Below are 20,511 nucleotides of genomic sequence, written 5' to 3'. Positions count from 1 at the left end.
CTTTCTGAGGCGAGAAGACTCGCCATCAGAACACAAGTATCACGAGGCAGCGGCAGATTGACTTATTTAGTAAATTGGTAATACTGATGGAGTAACGGAGATCAAAAGAAAAATAACTTAATATTTTATCCAGCATGGGGTGCAGTTCCGCTACCCTCCAAAAGGGGGTGCTGGAGCAGCGTGTCACTCCTGCAGGTCCACAGTTTTATGTGTGTAAAAAAGGCTGCCAGGATGGAGATGAGGAGGGTGATGGTTGTAGTCAGATAGACTCAGGAATGACAAGATCAGAAGATGATCGACAAGGAAAAGTCTCAGAAATGATCAAATGTTCTAAAGCGTCAGTACAAGTCGATACAATCACAAAGTTATCAGAAGTGATGACTAGTGCCAGACTGCAGCTGATTACCGATGTGACAGTTATGGAACCAGATCCGATGGCCGTCGTATTTGCAGTTACACTTCATGGCGTTGTTGGTGAAGTCGCTCTCGGCCACTTCGAAGTTCGGATTGATCACGATCTGAAGGTTGACGACATGAAGGGAAGCGCGTTGAGCACGTGATGTTAAAGCTCGTTTACCTCTGTTCAGACTTCAGTGGAGAGGAGAACGACGAGACAACATTCCTTATTTAAATCTAAGTTCTTCCGATTTGGTCAGAATCTTCACAACAGGAGAGGACTGGTTCTGGAATGAGGTCAACCCTGAAATGGTGGTTGTGGTTTTGTGTTTCACTGACGACTTGGAGTCGTGGGATGTTCACTTCCTGTCACCTGCATGATGTAGTTTCCCGGCTTGATGTCGGTGATGTCGATCCACTGACAGTCGATGTCGTGTCGGTACAGATCCCAGCAGCCCACCGTGATGCCCTGGTCACCAAAGTTGGCACATTCATATCGTTTGGAAACACCTGAGAGCCAAAAAGCATTTCTGAGTTAGAAAACGGCAGCGAGGCCTCGCGGCACACGTTATAAAAGTAATTCACAGGGTGAAAAAGAAGCACAAATGTACCGTTTATTTCAGTGTGTGTATCAGACTCACCCTCCTGACAGTCAGTGTCCTCCAGGCAGAAGCTGGCTTTGTGTCCCTCCGCTACTTTGGTCCCGTTGGCGTTCAGCAGGTCGTAATGGGTGAAAATGTCCATGCTGTGGTAATGTCTGAAGAACATGGAGACAAAAGAGGCTTTCCTTTCTTTTCTTTCTTTTTTGAAAAAAAACAAAAAATACAAAACAAATGTACCTGCTTCACCTGAGAAAATCATATGGTCTTAGTCTCTGCTACTGTCACAGACTGATTGGAGCTGATCGAGCAGCTTGGCCGCCATCTTGGATGAGGATGCTCCAGCATGTCACAGTTACACACAATAATCACAACTCAAGGATTTCCACCTGGCTTGGTTTCTTATGAAGCAGAAAGCTGATTATGGTCCAAGATGCTTTTGTTCAATAAAATGTGGCTTTTCCTGTCTCCTTCCTTCCTCAATAGAAAGAAATGACAACGACAAAGCAGAGACCCATCCAAGATGGCAGCAGCTCCAGCAGTTTGTATCACTTGTTGCTCGTTATCTGGTTAATGACAGTATCAGAGCACATCTACATGTTTATTTCAGTTCAATTATCTTAAGCAGCATTTAAATGTGCTTTATGAATAATGAGGAAAATCAGCTGTGCTGAATGAAAGCACCTTTAAGACAATCGCTACTGACTTGAATCCTCTGATGGTGGTTTTACATTCAGTTATTTCTTCATTTGAAATCATTTCCAGAGTATTCAACCTGTTTTTGGTCAATCTAAATGTTTTGGTTTTCTAACAAAAAGGCAGAAAATTAAAATGTTTTTTTTTTTAATGGCTTGATCTAAAAGAAATACAATTATTTAAATGTTAGTTGCAACTCTGTTAATAAGTACAGGTATGACCTGACAATAGAATAACAGGAAGCAGAACATTGGGCTGAAAACTGCATAAAATCCCATTTTCTTTTTGTCTTGTCGTTCTGCCTCTGAATCCAGCCCAACGCACCCGTGACAGGCATGCCAGACCCACGAATGCCTCCCGGCTTTGGGCTTGAAGTCGGCGCGGCCGATGTTGTGGATCTGCGAGGAGAAGCGCAGCAGACGGCGGTGTCCGTACGGCCAGTTGGCCTTGGCAGCAGATTTGGACAGACAGTCCTCCTCGGCAGCGCAGTAGAGCATGTGAAGAGGACGGTCCTCGATGTAAACCGTCTGCTGGACCAGGGAGGCGTTCAGAACCAGGTCCGAGGCGGCTGGACGCACAGGCAAAATGTCTTAGACTCAGTGGGAACTGACACCGATCTCAATTCAGTACCAGTACCAGTAGTACTACCAGTAGCAGTACCAGAAAATTAATAGCAACGGCACCATCACCCATGCCAGTATCATCACTAGTACCAGAAAGGGCACCTTTACCAGTACCAGTATGGGTACCAGTACCAGAACAGGCACTGGCACCAGTACTAGAATGGGTACCAGTACCAGCACCAGTAAAAAAAAAACTAGCATCAGTACCAGTAACCATACCAGAAAATTACAAGCAACAGCACCAGCACCCATGCCAGTACCAGCACCAGTACCAGAAAGGGCACCTGTACCAGTACCACCATAAGTACTAGTATGGGTGCCAGAAAGTTACGAGCAACAGCACCAGCATCCATGCCAGTACCTGCAACAGTACCAGAAAGGGCACCTGTACCAGTACCACCACCAGTTCCAGTATTGGTACCAGTATCAGTACCAGTAACTGTACCAGAAAATTACTAGCAACGGTACCAGCACCCATGCCAGTACTAGCTCCAGTACCAAAAAGGGCAGGTGTACCAGTACCAGTATGGGTACCAGAACAGGCACCAGCACTGACAACAGTACCAGTATGTGTACCAGCACCAGTACCAGAAAGGGCACCTGTACCTGTACTAGTACCAGAAAGGGCACCATTACCAGTATGGATACCAGTACCAGAACAGGAACCGGCACTGGCAACAGTACCAGTATGCTTACCAGCACCAGTACCAGAAAGGGCACCTGTACCTGTACTAGTACCAGAAAGGGCACCAGTACCAGTATGGATACCAGTACCAGAACAGGAACCGGCACTGGCAACAGTACCAGTATGGTGCCAGTACACACACTAGTACCAGTACCAGTATGGGTACCAGTATCAGTACAACTACCAGAAAATAACTAGTAAGAGGATCAGTACCAACACTAGTACCAGTATTGGTACCATTACCAGTATTATCTGTGTTACTCACTCTCAGAGCAGATGACTCCTGCAGCGAACTTTGCAGCGGCTTTCTGGCAGCTGACGGTCTTGTGGCGCTGACAGTGGCTCAGTGACATCTCACTTCCTGTGCACTTTACGCCGCTCATCACCATGTCCGTCACGTTGCTGCTGTCCCAGTACCACGTCTCCTTGGAGGAGGACACACGCACACACACACACACAGAGTGTACGGGTCAGTCTGCAGGGGCTCGGTCACGGTGGGACGTCACATCGCTGCTCCAGGAAACGAGACGACAAGTCGGTGCAACGCCGAGTTTACCGTCACAGAGAGACTTTCCCCGGAACTACGGGGCTCAATGATAACAACACCTGCTTCTGATGTGTGTGAGAGAGGAAATGACTGATAAAGACCTGCAGTGTGTGTGTGTGTGTGTGTGTGTGTGTGTGTTTTGTTCACAGGGCCACTGGTACTCACAGTGATGGCATGCATGGAGTAGCCCAGCCCAAGCTGCCTGCAGGCCACCATGGCCTCCTTAGTGGTCCAGCCTGAGCTGCACACTGTGCCCCACCTGGAGCCCACCTGAACCTCCACCCGGCTTTCATAAGGGCTGCGACTGCCCACAATCCGGATAAAGGTGTGTGCAGGTGACGGTGTATTATTTCACAGATCATATAAAGGTGTGTGCAGGTGACGGTGTATTATTTAACAGATCATATAAAGGTGTGTGCAGGTGACGGTGTATTATTTAACAGATCATATAAAGGTGTGTGCAGGTGACGGTGTATTATTTAACAGATCATATAAAGGTGTGTGCAGGCAGGACTTCCGGTTAGCATGTGAGTGAAGAGGACGTGTTGAGCGGGGCTCCCGAGCATTCTTTGATATTTCACTCATATTAGCACCACAGACTACTCAGAAAACACCCTTGTGCTGGTATAAGACGACCCCTGACTGTTTGGTGATTATGGGCCGAACAAAGCAAAAGGAGAAAGGGCAACCACGATGTCGGCCTGTCATGGCGGCGATGATACACTACCACCGGACCTGGATAAGCTCCGCGCTGTGCTGTTATCGGACTTGATGTCGACCCTTACTACAACTATGAAAATGGTGGTGTCTGAAGCTCTGGAGCCAATTTCTGCTGCCTTAGAGGACGTTAAGTCAACTACCGACTCGCTCAACCTGAAGGTGACCGGCATGGAGACTGCCATTTCAGATCACAGCGACCAGATCGTCGCCCTCGAAGACATATGTGCTCGTTTGCAATCTGAGAATACACAGCTGTTGGCTAAGACCGAGGATTTGGAGTCACGGTCACGTCGCAACAACCTACGCGTGATTGGAATCCCGGAAAAGGCAGAAGGGACAGACCGGGTTAAGTTTATGGCCACCTTCCTTACTGAGGTCCTGGGCGCCGACGTCTTTTCCTCCCCCCCGGTCCTTGACAGAGCGCACCGCATCGGCCCGGTGCGCTCGGCAGAGGATAGAGGGAGTACCAGACCGAGAGTATTCATTGTTCGTTTCCACTACTTCAGCGATAAGGAGCGCGTTCTGAGACGAGAGAGGGATGTACAGCAGCTCAGGTACTGTGGACATAATTCTTACTTTTTCCCCGACATGACCGCCAATATCGCCAAAAAGAGAGCGTCTTTTGCCAACGTGAAGCGCTGCCTCTACGAGAAGCAAGTCAAACTCTCCCTCCTGTTCCCTGCCCGTCTACGTGTGGAGCACCGCGGGGAGAAGAGGTTTTTTGAATGCCCAAAAAAAAGCCCAGGAATTTTACGAATCCCACTTCTCTGACGGCTGAGGATTTTCAACTACTGAACTTGTTTCATTCTGTTCCCTTTACGGTCCGTGTCACACCTAAATCGGTCCCCTGGGAACACACATAAACATAGCCCTTGACACAGAACTCTCTCATATTGTCAGGTAAAAACAGTCTTTAGCCTATATTGGCCACTACTATAGTCGTGCGTGCGTGTGTGTGTGTGTGTGTGTGTGTGTGTGTGTGTGTGTGTGTGTGTGTGTGTGTGTGTGTGTGTGTGTGTGTGTGTGTGTGTGTGTGTGTGTGTGTGTGTGGGTGTGGGTGTGTGTGAGTGTGAGAGAGAAAAAGAGAGAATATGCTAACTTCAGGCTTTTTTTTTTTTCCCTCTCTCTTTCTCTTGTTTATTTTGTGCGGACTATGGTGGACTATGGCTTGTGCGGACTATGGCCCTTCCCACTGGCTGGATATCAGTGCTTAAATCCATCCATTGGCTACCGCTTTATCCGGGGCCGGGTCGCGGAGGCAGCAGTCTGAGCAGAGTTGCCCAGACTTCCCTCGCCCCAGACACTTCCTCCAGCTCCTCCGGTGGCACCCCAAGGCGTTCCCAGGCCAGCCGAGAGACATAGTCCCTCCAGCGTGTCCTGGGTCTGCCCCGAGGCCTCCTACCGGAGGGACATGCCCGGAACACCTCCCTGGGGAGGCGTCCGGGGGGCATCCGAAATAGATGCCCGAGCCACCTCAGCTGGCTCCCCTCGATGTGGAGGAGCAGCGGCTCTACTCCGAGCTCCTCCCTGGTGACTGAGCTCCTCACCCTATCTCTAAGGGTACGCCCAGCCACCCTACGGAGGAAGCTCATTTCAGCCGCTTGTATCCGGGATCTCGTTCTTTCGGTCATGACCCATAGTTCATGACCATAGGTGAGGGTAGGAACGAAGATCGACCGGTAAATCGAGGGCTTTGCTTTTTGGCTCAGCTCCTTCTTCACCACGACGGACCGATACAACGTCCGCATAACTGCAGACGCTGCACCGATCCGCCTGTCGATCTCACGCTCCATCTTTCCCCCACTCGTGAACAAGACCCCAAGATACTTAAACTCCTCCACTTGGGACAATGCTTAAATATGTGACTTTTTTCAATTAAGGTGTTCATTTGAGTTTTGTATACACCCATGGTGCTCTGTTTGAACGGTTGGGGCCTCTCTGCATGTAGAGAGGAATACGTTTTGTTTTTGTTTTTCTCTTTTCTCACTGTTGTGATGCAACGGAAGCTTCAAGCTGTATTCAACCTGCCGTCTTCATCGTTTGGGGATGAGGACATTGGATTATGCAATACATGTGTGTTCTTATAATTTCTCTATGCTGGGTCCATTCATATCACTGTATTCTCTTGTAGGACACTGTCTACCAATGTATCCTCATAATGTCTAATAACTTAATAAATCCTATTAGGTTTACTTCATGGAATGTCAAAGGCATGGGACATCCGATTAAAAGATCCAAAGTTTTGTCACACCTTAAACATTTAAATACGGACATAGCTTTTATACAAGAGACGCATATGCGCATCAATGACCATCACAGACGGCGCAAATCTTGGGTGAGCCAGGTCTTCCACTCTACCTTTAATTCAAAGGCTAGGGGTGTGGCTATATTGATCCATAAGAGAACGCAATTTACTCCCACTAGTACAATCTCAGACCCGAATGGGAGGTATTTGATTGTAACAGGTACCATACAGCAGAACCCTGTTTTACTGGTTAACGTATACGCTCCTAATTTTGATGATGCCAACTTTGCAAACAATTTATTTAGCAGCCTCCCAGCGCTAAATACACATCGATTAATTTTTGGTGGTGATTTGAACTGCGTTATTAACCCTGCATTAGACCGCTCCAGCCCCAGAATAGCTCATGCCTCTTCCATGTCAAAGGCATTTGCAGATTTTATGCTACAAAATGGATGTGCTGACCCCTGGAGGTTCCGTAATCCACATGCAAAAGAATTTTCCTTTTTTTCGCCAGTACATCGCTCCTACTCTCGAATTGATTATTTTTTTGTAGACGCTAGTCTTCTTCCTAATGTGGTATCTGCTGAATATTTGGCGATAGTTATAAGCGATCACTCTCCTTTGGTTCTTGAAATGTTATTGACATCCCATCAAATACCCCGTCCACTGTGGAGACTAGATTCTCTGCTTCTTTCTAACCAGGGCTTCTGTGATTATATTTTCTCCTCTATCGACGACTTTGTTTCTATTAACAAAAATGATTCTACCTCTAACTCTCTACTGTGGGAATCACTAAAGGCATACCTGAGAGGTCAAATTATAGCTTACTCTGCCAATTTAACTAAACTGTATAAAGCTAATCAGACACGACTCACAGACCTAATCCTCAACCTAGATCGTCAATATGCCAGTAACCCTAGTCCTGAACTATATAAGGAGCGCATAAGTCTGCAAGCAGAATTCGATTTGCTTTCCACGAGGCAGGCAGAACGCATGCTTTTACAATCACGTAGCAATTACTATGAGCATAGCGATAAGGGTGGTCGCTTGCTCGCCCATCAGCTAAAGCGCCAAGCTGCCTCGCGTGTCATTACTCAAATTAAGGACCCACTTGGGGCTCTCCTGTCTGCCCCTTCTGATATCAATGCTTTTGTTTGCCCTAGCGATTGAGCCCCTATCTATAGCCTTGCGATCTTCCCCCTTACTGGAGGGAATCCATCGCGGGGGTATCGAACATCGTGTGTCATTATATGCAGATGACCTCTTGCTCTATGTTTCGAATCCTGCCACAGCTATTCCGTTTGTTATCTCTATTCTTAATGAATTTGGTTCCTTTTCCGGGTATAAACTCAACCTCCAGAAAAGTGAGTGTTTCCCTCTTAACATCCCCCCCTCGAACCTCCAGCAGTTGAACTTGCCATTTATTATAAGCCACTTGGGGTTTAAATATTTAGGGGTCCATATCACTCCGTCCATCTCGGGACTTTTGGCTGCGAATTTTACTCTCCTACTCAATCAGACTAAATCTGATTTTCAGAGATGGGGTAACCTCCCTCTGACGCTGACAGGCAGAATAAATGCAGTGAAGATGACCATTTTACCCCGATTTCTTTACTTATTCCAATCCATTCCGATATTCTTACCGAAATCCTTCTTTCAATCATTGAATAGGCTTATTACATCATTCATTTGGGCAGGAAAACACCCCAGAATTAGTAGGAAAACACTAGAAATTAGTAAATTTGGAGGGGGCCTTGCCCTACCAAACTTTATGTTCTACTACTGGTCAGCTAATATTCAAAAACTGCTATATTGGTTCCATGCAGTTAATATCTCCTGGGGGTCTATTGAGTCAAACTCTTGTTTGTCATCATCTCTTCCTGCGCTGCTGTGTTCTTCTCTTCCAACTGTCCCGTCCAAGCACACCAAAAACCCGATTGTATTGGCCTCCCTAAAGATTTGGTATCAGTTCCGTCGCCATTTTTAATTCTTATCCTCATCTGTACTTTCTCCCATCGTTGGTAACCACCTATTTCCCCCGGCTTTAGATGCGTCATTCTCTCTGTGGAAAGCAAAAGGCATTAATTGTTTCCTGGATTTATATGAAAAGGGAGTTTTTTCCAGCTTTATAGCCCTAACTAAAAAATTTGGCCTGCCGCACTCGCATTTCTTTCGCTACCTACAAGTAAGACACTTCATTCGCACTCAGCATCCCCGGTTTCCTTCTCCACCACCCACTTTGCCCTGGGAGGAATTATTGAAATTAAGTCCCAATCAGAAAGCTCTTATATCCCGGGTATATAGCGATCTCATGTCGCTCAGTAACAAACCTGTACTCAAAGCTAGGGTTGCATGGGAAAAAGAATTAAATGTCGTTTTCACTGATGACTGGTGGGCTAAGGCAATCGATAGAATGAGCTCTACGTCATCCTGTGCTCGCCTAGGGCTCATACAGTTTAAGGTCTTCCATAGGACCCACTTTTCTAAAGTCAAATTGTCAGAAATATACCCTGACGCAAACGATAGGTGCAATCGCTGTGGCTTTGCCCCTGCTGACCACAGTCATATGTTTTTTTTCTGTCCAAAACTGAACAATTTTTGGAGTTTTGTATTCAAAACACTGTCCGATGTCCTGCAGCTCAACCTCCTGCCATGTCATTCGATAGCCATTTTTGGGGTCCCCTTGGTGCATTCTGCCTCCTCAAGACCGCAAGCAGATGTTATTGCATTCTCATCTCTCTTAGCTCGGAGAAGAATACTTTTTGAATGGAAATCTCCCAAGCCTCCCCTCTCATCTTCTTGGTTGAGGGATGTTATGTTCTTCATCAAACTTGAAAAGATTAAATACACTCTGAAAGGTTCTTTAAACGATTTTGTCACTAGGTGGCGCCCCTTTATCTCTCACTTTGATAAGCTAAAGTTACTTCCCCATGCCTAAGTAACAACTCTGTCCGTTTGACATCCATGCTTCTCCTTTCAAGATCTGTATTAATGTCTACGTGTAATGTATTGGGCCGGCATTCTCTATTCTGAGGTTGAACACTCATGTACTTTTCTTTTTTTTTTACACTGTTTCTTATTTTTTAAATGTATTTGTCGATTTCATTTGTCCAAGGATGTTGTTTGCGGGGTGGGGAGGGCGGGGCTGTTTATAAATGTTTGTATATGTGCATAAGTGAAATTCAATAAAAACCATTTGTGAAAAAAAAAAAAAAAGCTGTGTGCAGGCTGCTGTTCCGGCGCTGGGTGTCACCTACTTTCAGGCCCTGGTTGGCGTAGCCCAGGCCCAGCTGCCTGCAGGCCACCATGGCCTCCTTGGTGGTCCAGGTCTCCCCGCAGATCAGACCCCAGGCCTGGGTTCCGTTGGAGTCGGTGCTCAGCACCTCTAGCCGGCCCTCGTAGCGGGTCCGTCCTCCTGTGATGCGGATCTGTGCGGGACTGCCAGGTTAGAGTGGAGATACACGGCGAGCCGGGAGCTTTTGACCACAGCAGAACATTAAGAGGTCCCGGCGGCTCGGTGTATCTACAGCAAGCATTTAGTACCTGGACCGGGGGACAGTATTTTCTGGGAAAACACTCCAGAAATACTCTGTTAGAGGGCATTTAACATCGTCAGGAAAAACCCCAAGATATTCACCTGATCGCCGGTGAAACCTTCATTGTAAACTAAAGAAAATATATAATTCAATATTTTTGTGGGAATTACTCAAATTTGGTCTTCCTCGCAATCGTTAAAAATATCGTGTTTTTGTGACAACAGTAAATCGTTACTAACTCCAGATAGAGAGACTGCTAGGGCAGCAACTACAGAACAAGATGCATGGCTTCATAGAAAGTTAAGAAATTAGACATTTTTCTAAGATTAAGAAACTATCATATAATACGATCTAAGATCATATCAGTGTTCGAAATATTGATATTAACAAAAGTCTGAAAAACACTTTCCTGCATCTGCTATTAATCCTTCCAGACAAAACAGGACAAAGTGTTTGAGAGGGAAGCATCTGGAGGATGTGCAGGTCTGACCGTGTTCTCCAGGCCCAGGTGAGGCACGTTGCAGCGAACAGCAGCGTCCTCCAGGTGCTGACAATCCTCTGACGTAATGTTCTTGAACGGGCAGGTCCAGATAGACTTCTCTGTCCCGGCACACTTCACCTCGTTCATGTAGATCGGACCCATTCCTGCACACACAAATAATATATATAAATTATGAATAATACAAAATAAAATAAAATATAATATGATATACAATTTTATTAAATATCCTTTAGTGTTACTTCACAGCTTCCAGATGTTTTCTGAGCGTCATCCCTCTCTCTCCATCACTTCATATGCTCGCTCTCCATCATCACTCCATCTGCTCGCTCTCCCTCCCTCTCTATCCCTCCATAACTCCGTGTGCTCACTCTCCCTCCCTCTCTCTCCCTCCATAGCTCCGTGTGCTTGCTCTCCCTCCCTCACTGTGCTCGCTCTCCCTCCATCACTCCGTGTGCTCACTCTCCCTTTTTCCCTCTCTCTCCCTCCATCAATCCATGTGCTCACTCTCCCTTTTTCCCTCTCTCTCCCTCCATCAATCCATGTGCTTATTCTGCCTTTTTTCCTCTCTCTCTCTCCCTCCATTCCTCCATGTGCTCGCTCTCCCTCCCTCGCTCCCCCTCCATCACTCCATGTGCTCGCTCCACATGAGTTGTGTAATGTCCATGAAAGGAATTCCTTCAGCTCCAGCGGTTTGTAGCTCGGCTCACGTTTGAGAATGTTAGTCTCGTCAGGTGATCCAGGTGGAGGTGTGACGGAGTAGCTCGTCTGCAGCAGCTTTCATAACGTCCTTAGAGCCGACGTCTCCACCTAGCGTTTCCACCAGGAGCCCTTCAAAAGGCCTCTTGTTCCTCCTCACAGCGACTCTACTCATTCCTCTGTGGAGTTAAAGTTTTAACTGCTTCAAGTCATCAGTCAGCGACTCCAGACATGAAACCTTGTTCTCAACATTTCCAAGAAAGTCAGGGAACATTTCTTCTGACACCAAAATACTGGTTTTCCTCGCTGACGCACATAACTTTGAAATTGAGTGAAATAAAACCTTTAACATGAAGTCCTTCACCCCCAAGCCCCCCCCCCCCCCTTCCTTCACCTCTTCAGGTTCTACAACCTGAGAAGGGAAAGAGGTGAGGAAGACCTCAGAGAGGATCTTCATCACGTCATCACACTGCGGACATTCATTACGAGCTGTTGTTTGACCGGTATGTGTGTAGCACGCACGCACGCACGCGCACACACACACACACACACACACACACACACACACACACACACACACACACACACACACACACACACACACACACACACACACACACACACACACACACACACACACACACACACACACACACACACACACACACACACACACACACACACACACACACACACACACACACACACACACACACACACACACACACCACGGTCGTCTCCCAGTGCATCCTGGGTGGGTTGAGAAGATCATGTTTGATATTTTAAACCGGTAGATTAACAGAGAAAACATTTCCAAAGATGCTCTTATTTTGCACATGAATCGATGTGACTCCTGTTTGACGAGAGGATGAAGCTGCTCCTCCTCCTCACCTTGGCCCATGCGGGCGCCGGTTAAAGCCTCCTTGGCGCTGCCGAAGCCGAGCTCCCTGCAGACCACGCTGGCCGACTGCAGGTTCCAGCGGTCGTCGCACACCGTCCCCCACTCGCCACCCTTCAGCACCTCCACCCGACCTTCGCCCAGCCGGGCGCCACCTTTCAGCCTCACGTTGCTCTGAAAGAGACAGGTGAGCCTTCAAAAGCCCAGCCGGCCGAAACCACTCTGGGTTGTAGAGAAACGTTTGTGGCATGACGTTACCGAAGTCTTCAGTTTCTTTTTCAGGCCACTGTTCTGCATGAAGAGTGGCCCCGGCATGCAGCTGACCACAGCCGGCATGCCGCTGGAGCAGGAGCCGGTAGAGTTGGGTTTGGTGAACTCCAGAGGACAGGCGGCCAGATGGACCTCTGTCCCGGTGCAGGCCACCGAGTGGATGTGGAAGAAGCTCTTCTGGCGCTCCAGATACAACCTGGCAGACACACACACACACACACACACACGGTGGGAAACATCAAGACGACCCAGGCCTGCAGACGCACTGAAACTAAAGCTCCAGGTGAAGTTCAGGTCTTACAGGACGGATTCTCACCAACTACTCATCATCATATCGATCTTATCAATCACCACCAGGATGAAGAAGGTTTGCAGGCAGATTGAGGGAACCAACAACCACATTCTCACTTTGATGGATAAATCCTAGCAGGAATAATCTGGGGAGGCTGAAGTTAGCGAACAACCATCGAGGATCATGAATCCAGCAAACAGTCTGTTGTCAGCTCCTTAATTGAAGACAACTGAGGCTGGAGCTTTTGAACATGACCATTTAAAAACAAACTGGTGCGACAGTGGCTCAGTACTGCCCCCTCTGGCAAGTGTCATTACTGACACCGAGCACTGGTACCACAGTCCCTTTGTAAGACTCAGGGTACGTCTGAATTGTCCCTCCTTTCTCCTTATCTATGGACTTCTCCTTAACCCCCCTGGTTGACGTCACTGCGTTAAGGAAAGATGTTAGGAGGCTTCCTAAAGGAGTTAAGGAAAGGTGTTAGGAGGCTTCCTAATTGAGTTAAGGAAAGGCGATCTCGATTAATGGCGATTAGTGTGGCAGTCGCACCACACTTTCACTTTGTGACGTCATAATAATCCGACGGTAGTGCAAGTTAGTTGACGTCTGCTGTGGTGGGGAAAGAACTACAAGTTCCTGAAAATGGACTATAAAAAGCACATTTCTACCACCGTCTCCTGTGCCTCTAACCGTTGATATGAACTCCAGATTATTTCTTTGGTAACTTACATGATCTGCTCCTTTTTCTGACATCGAGATTTTTTCCCTGAACGCTCCGATGAGCAGGTCCCTTTAAATGTTGTCGCCGCAAGGAGTTGTGGGGCAGCATGAGCTGGTCTCCTTCGATAAAGGAAGCATCTGTGTTTCCTAGGCTAAAGGAGGTTCTCAAGGAAGCATCAGTGTTTCCTAGGCTAAAGGAGGCTCTAAAGGAAGCATCAGTGGCTCCTATGCTAAAGGAGGCTCTAAAGGAAGTAACCAGCCTCCTTTCCTTTGCTTAATGAGAATTCAGACAGTTCTTATCATGGCCGCTACACAAAACACTTCTGGGGTTCAGTGAAAGTCCACAGATAAGGAGTCAGCAGGGACACTTCAGACGTACCATGAGACTTATAAAAAGACTGTTACCAGTGTTCAGTGGTAGTAATGACACTTGCCAGAGGGGGCAGTACTGAGCCACTGTCACACCAGTTTGTTTTTAAACGGTCATGTGCAAAAGCTCCAGCCTCAGTTTCTTCATTCATTCAGACTGTTTGCTGGATTCATGATCCTCAATGGTTGTTTGCTAACTTCAATTTCAACACAGATGACGGCTGAGAAACGTTAATGTTTTTTTTAAAGGTTTTAAACTAAGATGTTCTGCACATTTATGTCCTAAATACATTTTTTTATAAAAGGTAATTTTTAGCCATCCTGCGGTGGTTTATTTTGAAAATAACCCTGTTAGAGGTGAGATTAGGATTACACTGATATATAATCTGGCTTCTCTCTGGTTACATGATTGTTATTGCAAAAAGTGAAAATCCATTTCTGATTCTTCCCTGTCAGACTGATCTGTGTAGCACTTTATTCACATTATAAAACACATTAATGTATGCGTGTCATATGTTGTGCTGCCTAAAAGAATCAAACAAGCCATTATCACAGTGAGACTGAGCAAAGCAATGAGACTTTATAAAGATGGACGCCATCGTTTTCCACCAACCATCAAAATACACAGAAAACAGCAGCATGGGTCACGTCTAGTTTCTTGTGTTATTTTGAGATTTGCGTTTCCTTGACCTCCCTTCCTGTGTCTGATTGTTGTTCTGCCGCTGATGTGTTTCACCAGAGTGTGTTTCTGTGTCAATCGTTCTCCACAGTCTCAGCCACTGTTTGTTTCCTGCTTCGCAGAGCCTCAGTTATTATCTCCAGTTCTCTTGTTTGTATATTTTTCTCTTGTTGGGAATAAAGAAGAGCTTCCTTCCCTCCAGCGGCGTTGTCTGGCGTCTGGAGTCCTCCTCTGAGCCACACGCAACAGAACAACCCAGGTAAACACCGTATCTCCGCTGATCAGGCTCCGGTGGCTCATTTCATTAAGACCATGTTCCTTCTACTCACAAACACTCCTGAAGATTTCCAGGCCGAGTCTAAAAACTCTGGATTTTAATAATCTAAAAGTTAACAATTCCACCAAATAGTGTCTCAAACTCTGTCATTAATTGAAAATGTGACTGAGATGTGAATCTGGAATTAATTTTCCTTTTCAAATAATACATTTCAGATCAAATTCAATCAATTTTTTTGAGATTTCTATTAAAAAAAAAAAAAAAAAAAAAAAAAAGAAACATTAAGACGGATGGATGGTTTGGATTATTATTTCTACAGATTTCTGACACGTGGGTCTGTTCAGACTTCCTGAGTTCGCCCTCAGATTACCTTTTGCCGGGGCTGCTGTGGTTAGACTTTGAGTTAGCTTTAGCTTTGGATGTGGGCCTGCAAGGTAAACAAGGGGGTTAAACTGGAAAAAGCATGAAGACACCACGACGTTAAAACGACGACCAGGACCCTGAACAAACCGGGATCCTCCTTTGATACACGATTGAAAACACGTTGAACTCCACTCCATTTCCTCACAGTCCTTTGACGATTGGAACTCTGCCACTAAACTGAGTTCAGGCGCAAACAGCTCATTTAATAAGACTGTGACTCTCTTGCAGCACACTTTGATCTGAGCTGATCCGACGACTCTCCACACCATGGAAGTCAGATGTCGGCTTGCTAATGAACACGAGGAACCTTCAGACTGTCTCGGGGTCAAAGTTGACGTCAGTAACAAATAATGTGGCTACTTCTACATTGTCGCTACTTCTACCTGTGATAACTTTTATAAAGTGACCCAGAATACACTAAAATCTGATTAAATAGTATTCTATATGCTTGTCGTCTACTAGTACTACACATGTTTGTACATGGAGGCCATTCCTGCTAAAATTCACCTTACGACTTTATGATTTTCAAGTACAATTAATTAATAAGCAAAGCAGCAGTCTAACATACAATCCCTGCACTCAGATTAGTTTATAATGAGAAGCAATGAAACTGCCGGGTGATCTTTACAGGGTCCAGGGATTGATAAGGTCACACGTGTTTCTAACCGTGTATTTCAGCATAAACGGCAAAGACAGTCGATCAAACCACACGACTCAATAAATCCTGACTATCAAATGATCAAAATGTCTGAATTCACTCAGCGAATATAAACCTCATGGATTCGTCACAAACAAACACCTGTAAATACACTGAAAACTCCCTGGAAACACAGGAATAAGTTCAATTCTAGGACACACGGATGGCATTCACACATTCATTTCTCCACAAACAAAGCGGCGGTATCACGTCCTCGTGTCTTCTGTCATGAGGAGACGGGTTTCATGTGTTAGTAGAACTATTCTCCCTGGATGCAGTTAGGATTCAGACCCGCTGCCGTTCTACGCCTCAGTACCACGCTGCTCCACCTTCCAGAGGATTTACAGTAAATTCAGTCATGAGAAGTGTCCAATTCAGCCGCTGACGACTCCGTCCAGTCTTTTTCTTTCCATTTGTCAACTTTAGTGGCTAAAATGTATTTAATCAGGTGTTAATTGGTGAGAAAGTTTGTGAAACAGCTTTTGTTTTCCAACCCATGGACTCAGGCGGAGTCACCAAGCTGCCAGACGCCACGTGGAGTCTGTTAGAATTATCTGCAGATTTGAAGTGATCAGGGCTGATTGGCGTTTCACAAGCCAAAAAGGACATTTACTGACCTTCAAACAGGGAGGAAGGGTTTACGAGGAGTAATAATCCAGCAGAGACAGGAGGGAAAGGTTCCCGACGTTGCACAGATTCACGCCATCAACAACTCTGATGGACTATCAAGCTAAAGAAACGTGGTTTTGCTCAATAAATCATGCAAAAATAATAAATATTAATGTAAATGAAAAGTTTCTTCATGGAAATTAGTGTCAATTGGAAATTTGACTTTATTTTTGTTTGCGTCAAATCTTTCAGTGTAAACTGAAGAGAATCAGAGAAGATTATATTGACTATATATTATTATTGTTATGATGATGATGATGATGATGATGATGACGATGATGATGCATTCATGCTAACTAAGAGATATATGAGCTGTTTCTCGAAAATATATAAAAAGGTAAAACTGTTGGGAATCAACAGAGTATACAAGCTTGTACAGAAATCCTGGGGCAAAACTATGTTTTATTTGAGATAAATATTGTACAGTTTGGTCAATTTCAGGCTTTTATTATTTTATTACCTACAAGTAGCACATTAATTATAGGAATACTCATATTTACAATAGCACAATGTTTTAAGTGGCATTCCTGTTGAGAAGGAGTTGAATTGAATTGGTGTTGGAATCAATCTGTGTTGCGGCAGCGGTGACGTTAGACACAGAGAAGAGTTTACCTTCAAACCAGGCAAACGGTGGATGGATGAAACGTGAAGCAACAAACATCCACATCGTGTTAACGTCAACTAGAAGCTGGAAGCAGGAGGAGAGGAGAAAACCCACTGTCAGTGTGTGTGTGTGTGTGTGTGTGTGTGTGTGTGTGTGTGTGTGTGGACGGTGGGCTTTCAGCAGTGTACCTTCCACCAGCTGAAACATTAACCTTTGGCTTGGAGACCTTCTCCACCGCTCGCTTTGTCAGACGTCTGCAACAATGGGACATCCACATCCCATCACACACAGGGGAGAAAACACACACACACACACACACACACACACACACACACACACACACACACACACACACACACACACACACACACACACACACACACACACACACACACACACACACACACACACACACACACACACATACACACACACATATTTGACATTCCCCGAGCCTCCAATATATCCTGTTACAGACTTCAAGTCACCAGATTACTCCAAGTATTCCAGTCATTCAGTGTCTGTCTGATACTGCAAAGCAGAGTTTTACTAGCAGATACTTAATTCAGAAGTGAAAAGCCTCAAATTCACTATGACGTCTAAAGAGAGTGAGTGTTTTATTAAACGCCTCGATGAGATGCACTACTTCAGTCCTTCCATGATCCAAGCTTCATTGTAGCATGAGTCTGGTGTCAAATCACCAATAAACACCTTTGAATGTGGCGTCTGATAAGAAGAATACAGTGTGAGCGTCATTAACCTCCACAGAGCTTTCTCTAGTTTGCAATGTGTTCGGATTTCTGTGGTCCAGTGGCGATCCTCCACATCCTGGAATGTGTGTGTTGCGTAACAACATGGTGGATTTTACTCCTCCAGCCCTGACATGGTATAACGGGAAGGTCTGCTGAAGGACACTGTTCAGACTGTGTCCGCACGGCGGGCAGGCCGCCTGACGCCTGCAGTCTAAGCATCATGTGGCCAGCAAGGCCCCCCCGAGTCCGTCTTCACACTCGCCCGAGAGAAAACAAACACTTCCCATGGCGCTACTGTGAAGCCGCCGGCCCGAGATCAGGCGAAGACGAGCAGGGCTGAGGCACCACTGCTCACTGTTACACATCTGGATATTAATTATTATTATTCACAGTCAAGATTAAATCCAGCTCATCCAGATTAAAACTCTGGAGGAAACTGCAGCAAACATCTGGAATGACTGGAAGTTTCTGAGGTTTAACTTCAAATGTGACGAAACACAAGCCGATCCATTTTACCTTCATGGAAGCAACGGCAGGAAGAACTGATTAACATTCATTACAAGATCTGTCCAAACATCCATCCATCATTAATCCATCCATCCATTCATCCATCCATCCATCCATCCATCATTCCATCCATCCATGATCCTTAATCCCTCTGTCCCTCCATTAATCCATCCATCCATCCCTCCATTAATCCACTCATCCATCCATCCATCCATCCATCCATCCATCATTAATCCATCCATGATCATTAATCCATCGATCCATCCATACATCCATCATTAATCCATACATCCATCATTAATCCCTATATCCCTCCAGTAATCCATCCATCCATCCCTCCATTAATCCACTCATCTATCAATCCATCATTAAGCCATCATCAATCCATCATCCATAATTAATCCATCCATCATTTATCTATCCATCCATCATTAATCCATCCATCCATCCATTAGCCCACCAACCCATCCACCCCTCCATCCCTCCAACCCCTCCACCCCTCCATGTTCACAGCTCCAGCCATGTCCTGCAGGCTCGGTGGTTAAGGCGGAGCGTCGACTTGCCTGTAGAAGTTCTTGTTGACCTTCCTCTCATGAGGGAATCCCAGCATGCCGCAGACGACCCGGGTGTTCTTGATGCTCCAGCCCAGGTCACAGACCTGCGCCCAGCCGTCCCTGTACTTCACCTCCACCACGCCCTCAGTGACAGGATGCTTCTTCTTCGTGGCCATGACGGGCCGCAGCCGCACCTCCTCCACCTTGTTCTCGCTGATGTGAGCCTGGAGGAGAGAAACTCTTCAATATGTCTTCATGGACTAAAATACAGTAACGCTCCCAAACCTTTAGATAGTACGGACAAATCCTCATGTTCAGGCTGTTTAATGCAGTTTAACGGGATCATTTTCACTCAGGAGATGAATGAGGTGAACAGGTGAAGCGTCTGCAGGTTTCCTCGCCATGACAATCAGCGTCACTCGTCTTTCTGGGAGCAGAAATGAGTGAATGAATATTATCACTGAGTAGAAAGCAAGTAAAGATGTGTGGAGTGAATACAGACGGCGCAGGAACCATGTTTCTCTGGGCACTGCTGTTTCTGCTCCTCGTGTCTCCAGAACAGCTGTGAACACGGGCGTTCGTTCACTCCTCCGGGAATTAAATATCCCATCGTAATAAAACGTGAACCCTGAAGAGATGAAGTCTTTAAAACTCAAAGTCCGTTGCTTCATGATGACATTTTATTTACTTTTATGTACATTTTCTCTTTTGATGAAACTCTTTGAGAGACTCTTTAAATAGTCTCATAACATAATGAGACTAGTTTTCTGGCTTCAGTCTGCCACAAGCTGCCAGCAGAAGCAGGCCACACCCTGAAGAAACAGACACTGTAACCTCAGGTCGTCCAGCTCTGAACGTCTGGACACTGACTCACTCCCGCTGTGGTTTGTTTGTCGAGAGGAGATTAAAGTCTGGACGCCACAGTTGGCCGAGGCGCAGCCGCAGCACCAGCATGAGAGAGGAACTGGAAATACACTCAGGTTGAAGTTTCCGAGCCGTTGTGTGTGACCGGAGTCTCCAGGCTGACCCTGTTCACCTCCGACCGCTTCAACCCCAGCTGGAGCCAATCAGCCACATTTCCTTTGAGAAAAGCCGTTAAAACCTTCATTCGGCTCCACTGATTTAACCGTTTCTGCCATTTCCGTGGAAACTGGCATTGTTTTCAACATTTTTATGGAACAAAAATGCAAAAATTCTGCGTTTTCACTTGAACCGCTGTCGTGGAAACGGGGCCTCAACGTCACAAAATGAGTGTCTAATGAGATCAGATTTGAAACTGATATTTGAAACTGGAGGAGGGAATTACAGTAATTCCCTCCTCCATACTTTAACTGCTCTTTTTTCACACTGTTTGAACCCGGTGTCTTAAACCATGACACCCCTGATTTATGGATTTTTCCGGTTAAGAAGTTTCATGCCAGTGATGCGTTCAGGCGCATCACGTAACTCCACCCTGCTGCGCTCCCTGGCTGACCAATCATCCCCCTCAGAGGAAACTCTCTCCTCAGAATGATGTTCTGTGTGCCATAGAGCAGGAAGAACTACTGCTGCACTT

The 20,511-nt window shown here is 46.0% G+C and overlaps 1 protein-coding gene across 1 annotated transcript in view; it reads right to left on the bottom strand.

Annotated features, from left to right (window-relative positions):
* loxl3b (lysyl oxidase-like 3b) overlaps positions 1-20,511 on the bottom strand; it is a 37,386-nt gene that overhangs the window by 792 nt on the left and 16,083 nt on the right. The window contains 11 exon segments of the mRNA XM_080512860.1: positions 407-518; positions 770-906; positions 1,038-1,153; positions 2,016-2,259; positions 3,265-3,424; positions 3,712-3,867; positions 9,769-9,939; positions 10,538-10,692; positions 12,137-12,317; positions 12,402-12,609; positions 18,966-19,180. Coding sequence (XP_080368986.1) covers positions 407-518; positions 770-906; positions 1,038-1,153; positions 2,016-2,259; positions 3,265-3,424; positions 3,712-3,867; positions 9,769-9,939; positions 10,538-10,692; positions 12,137-12,317; positions 12,402-12,609; positions 18,966-19,180 — 1,855 coding nt within the window.

This window comes from Blennius ocellaris (genome assembly GCF_963422515.1).
Source record: "Blennius ocellaris genome assembly, chromosome: 17".
NCBI lineage: Eukaryota > Metazoa > Chordata > Actinopteri > Blenniiformes > Blenniidae > Blennius > Blennius ocellaris.
This window is presented reverse-complemented; position numbering and strand designations above follow the sequence as displayed.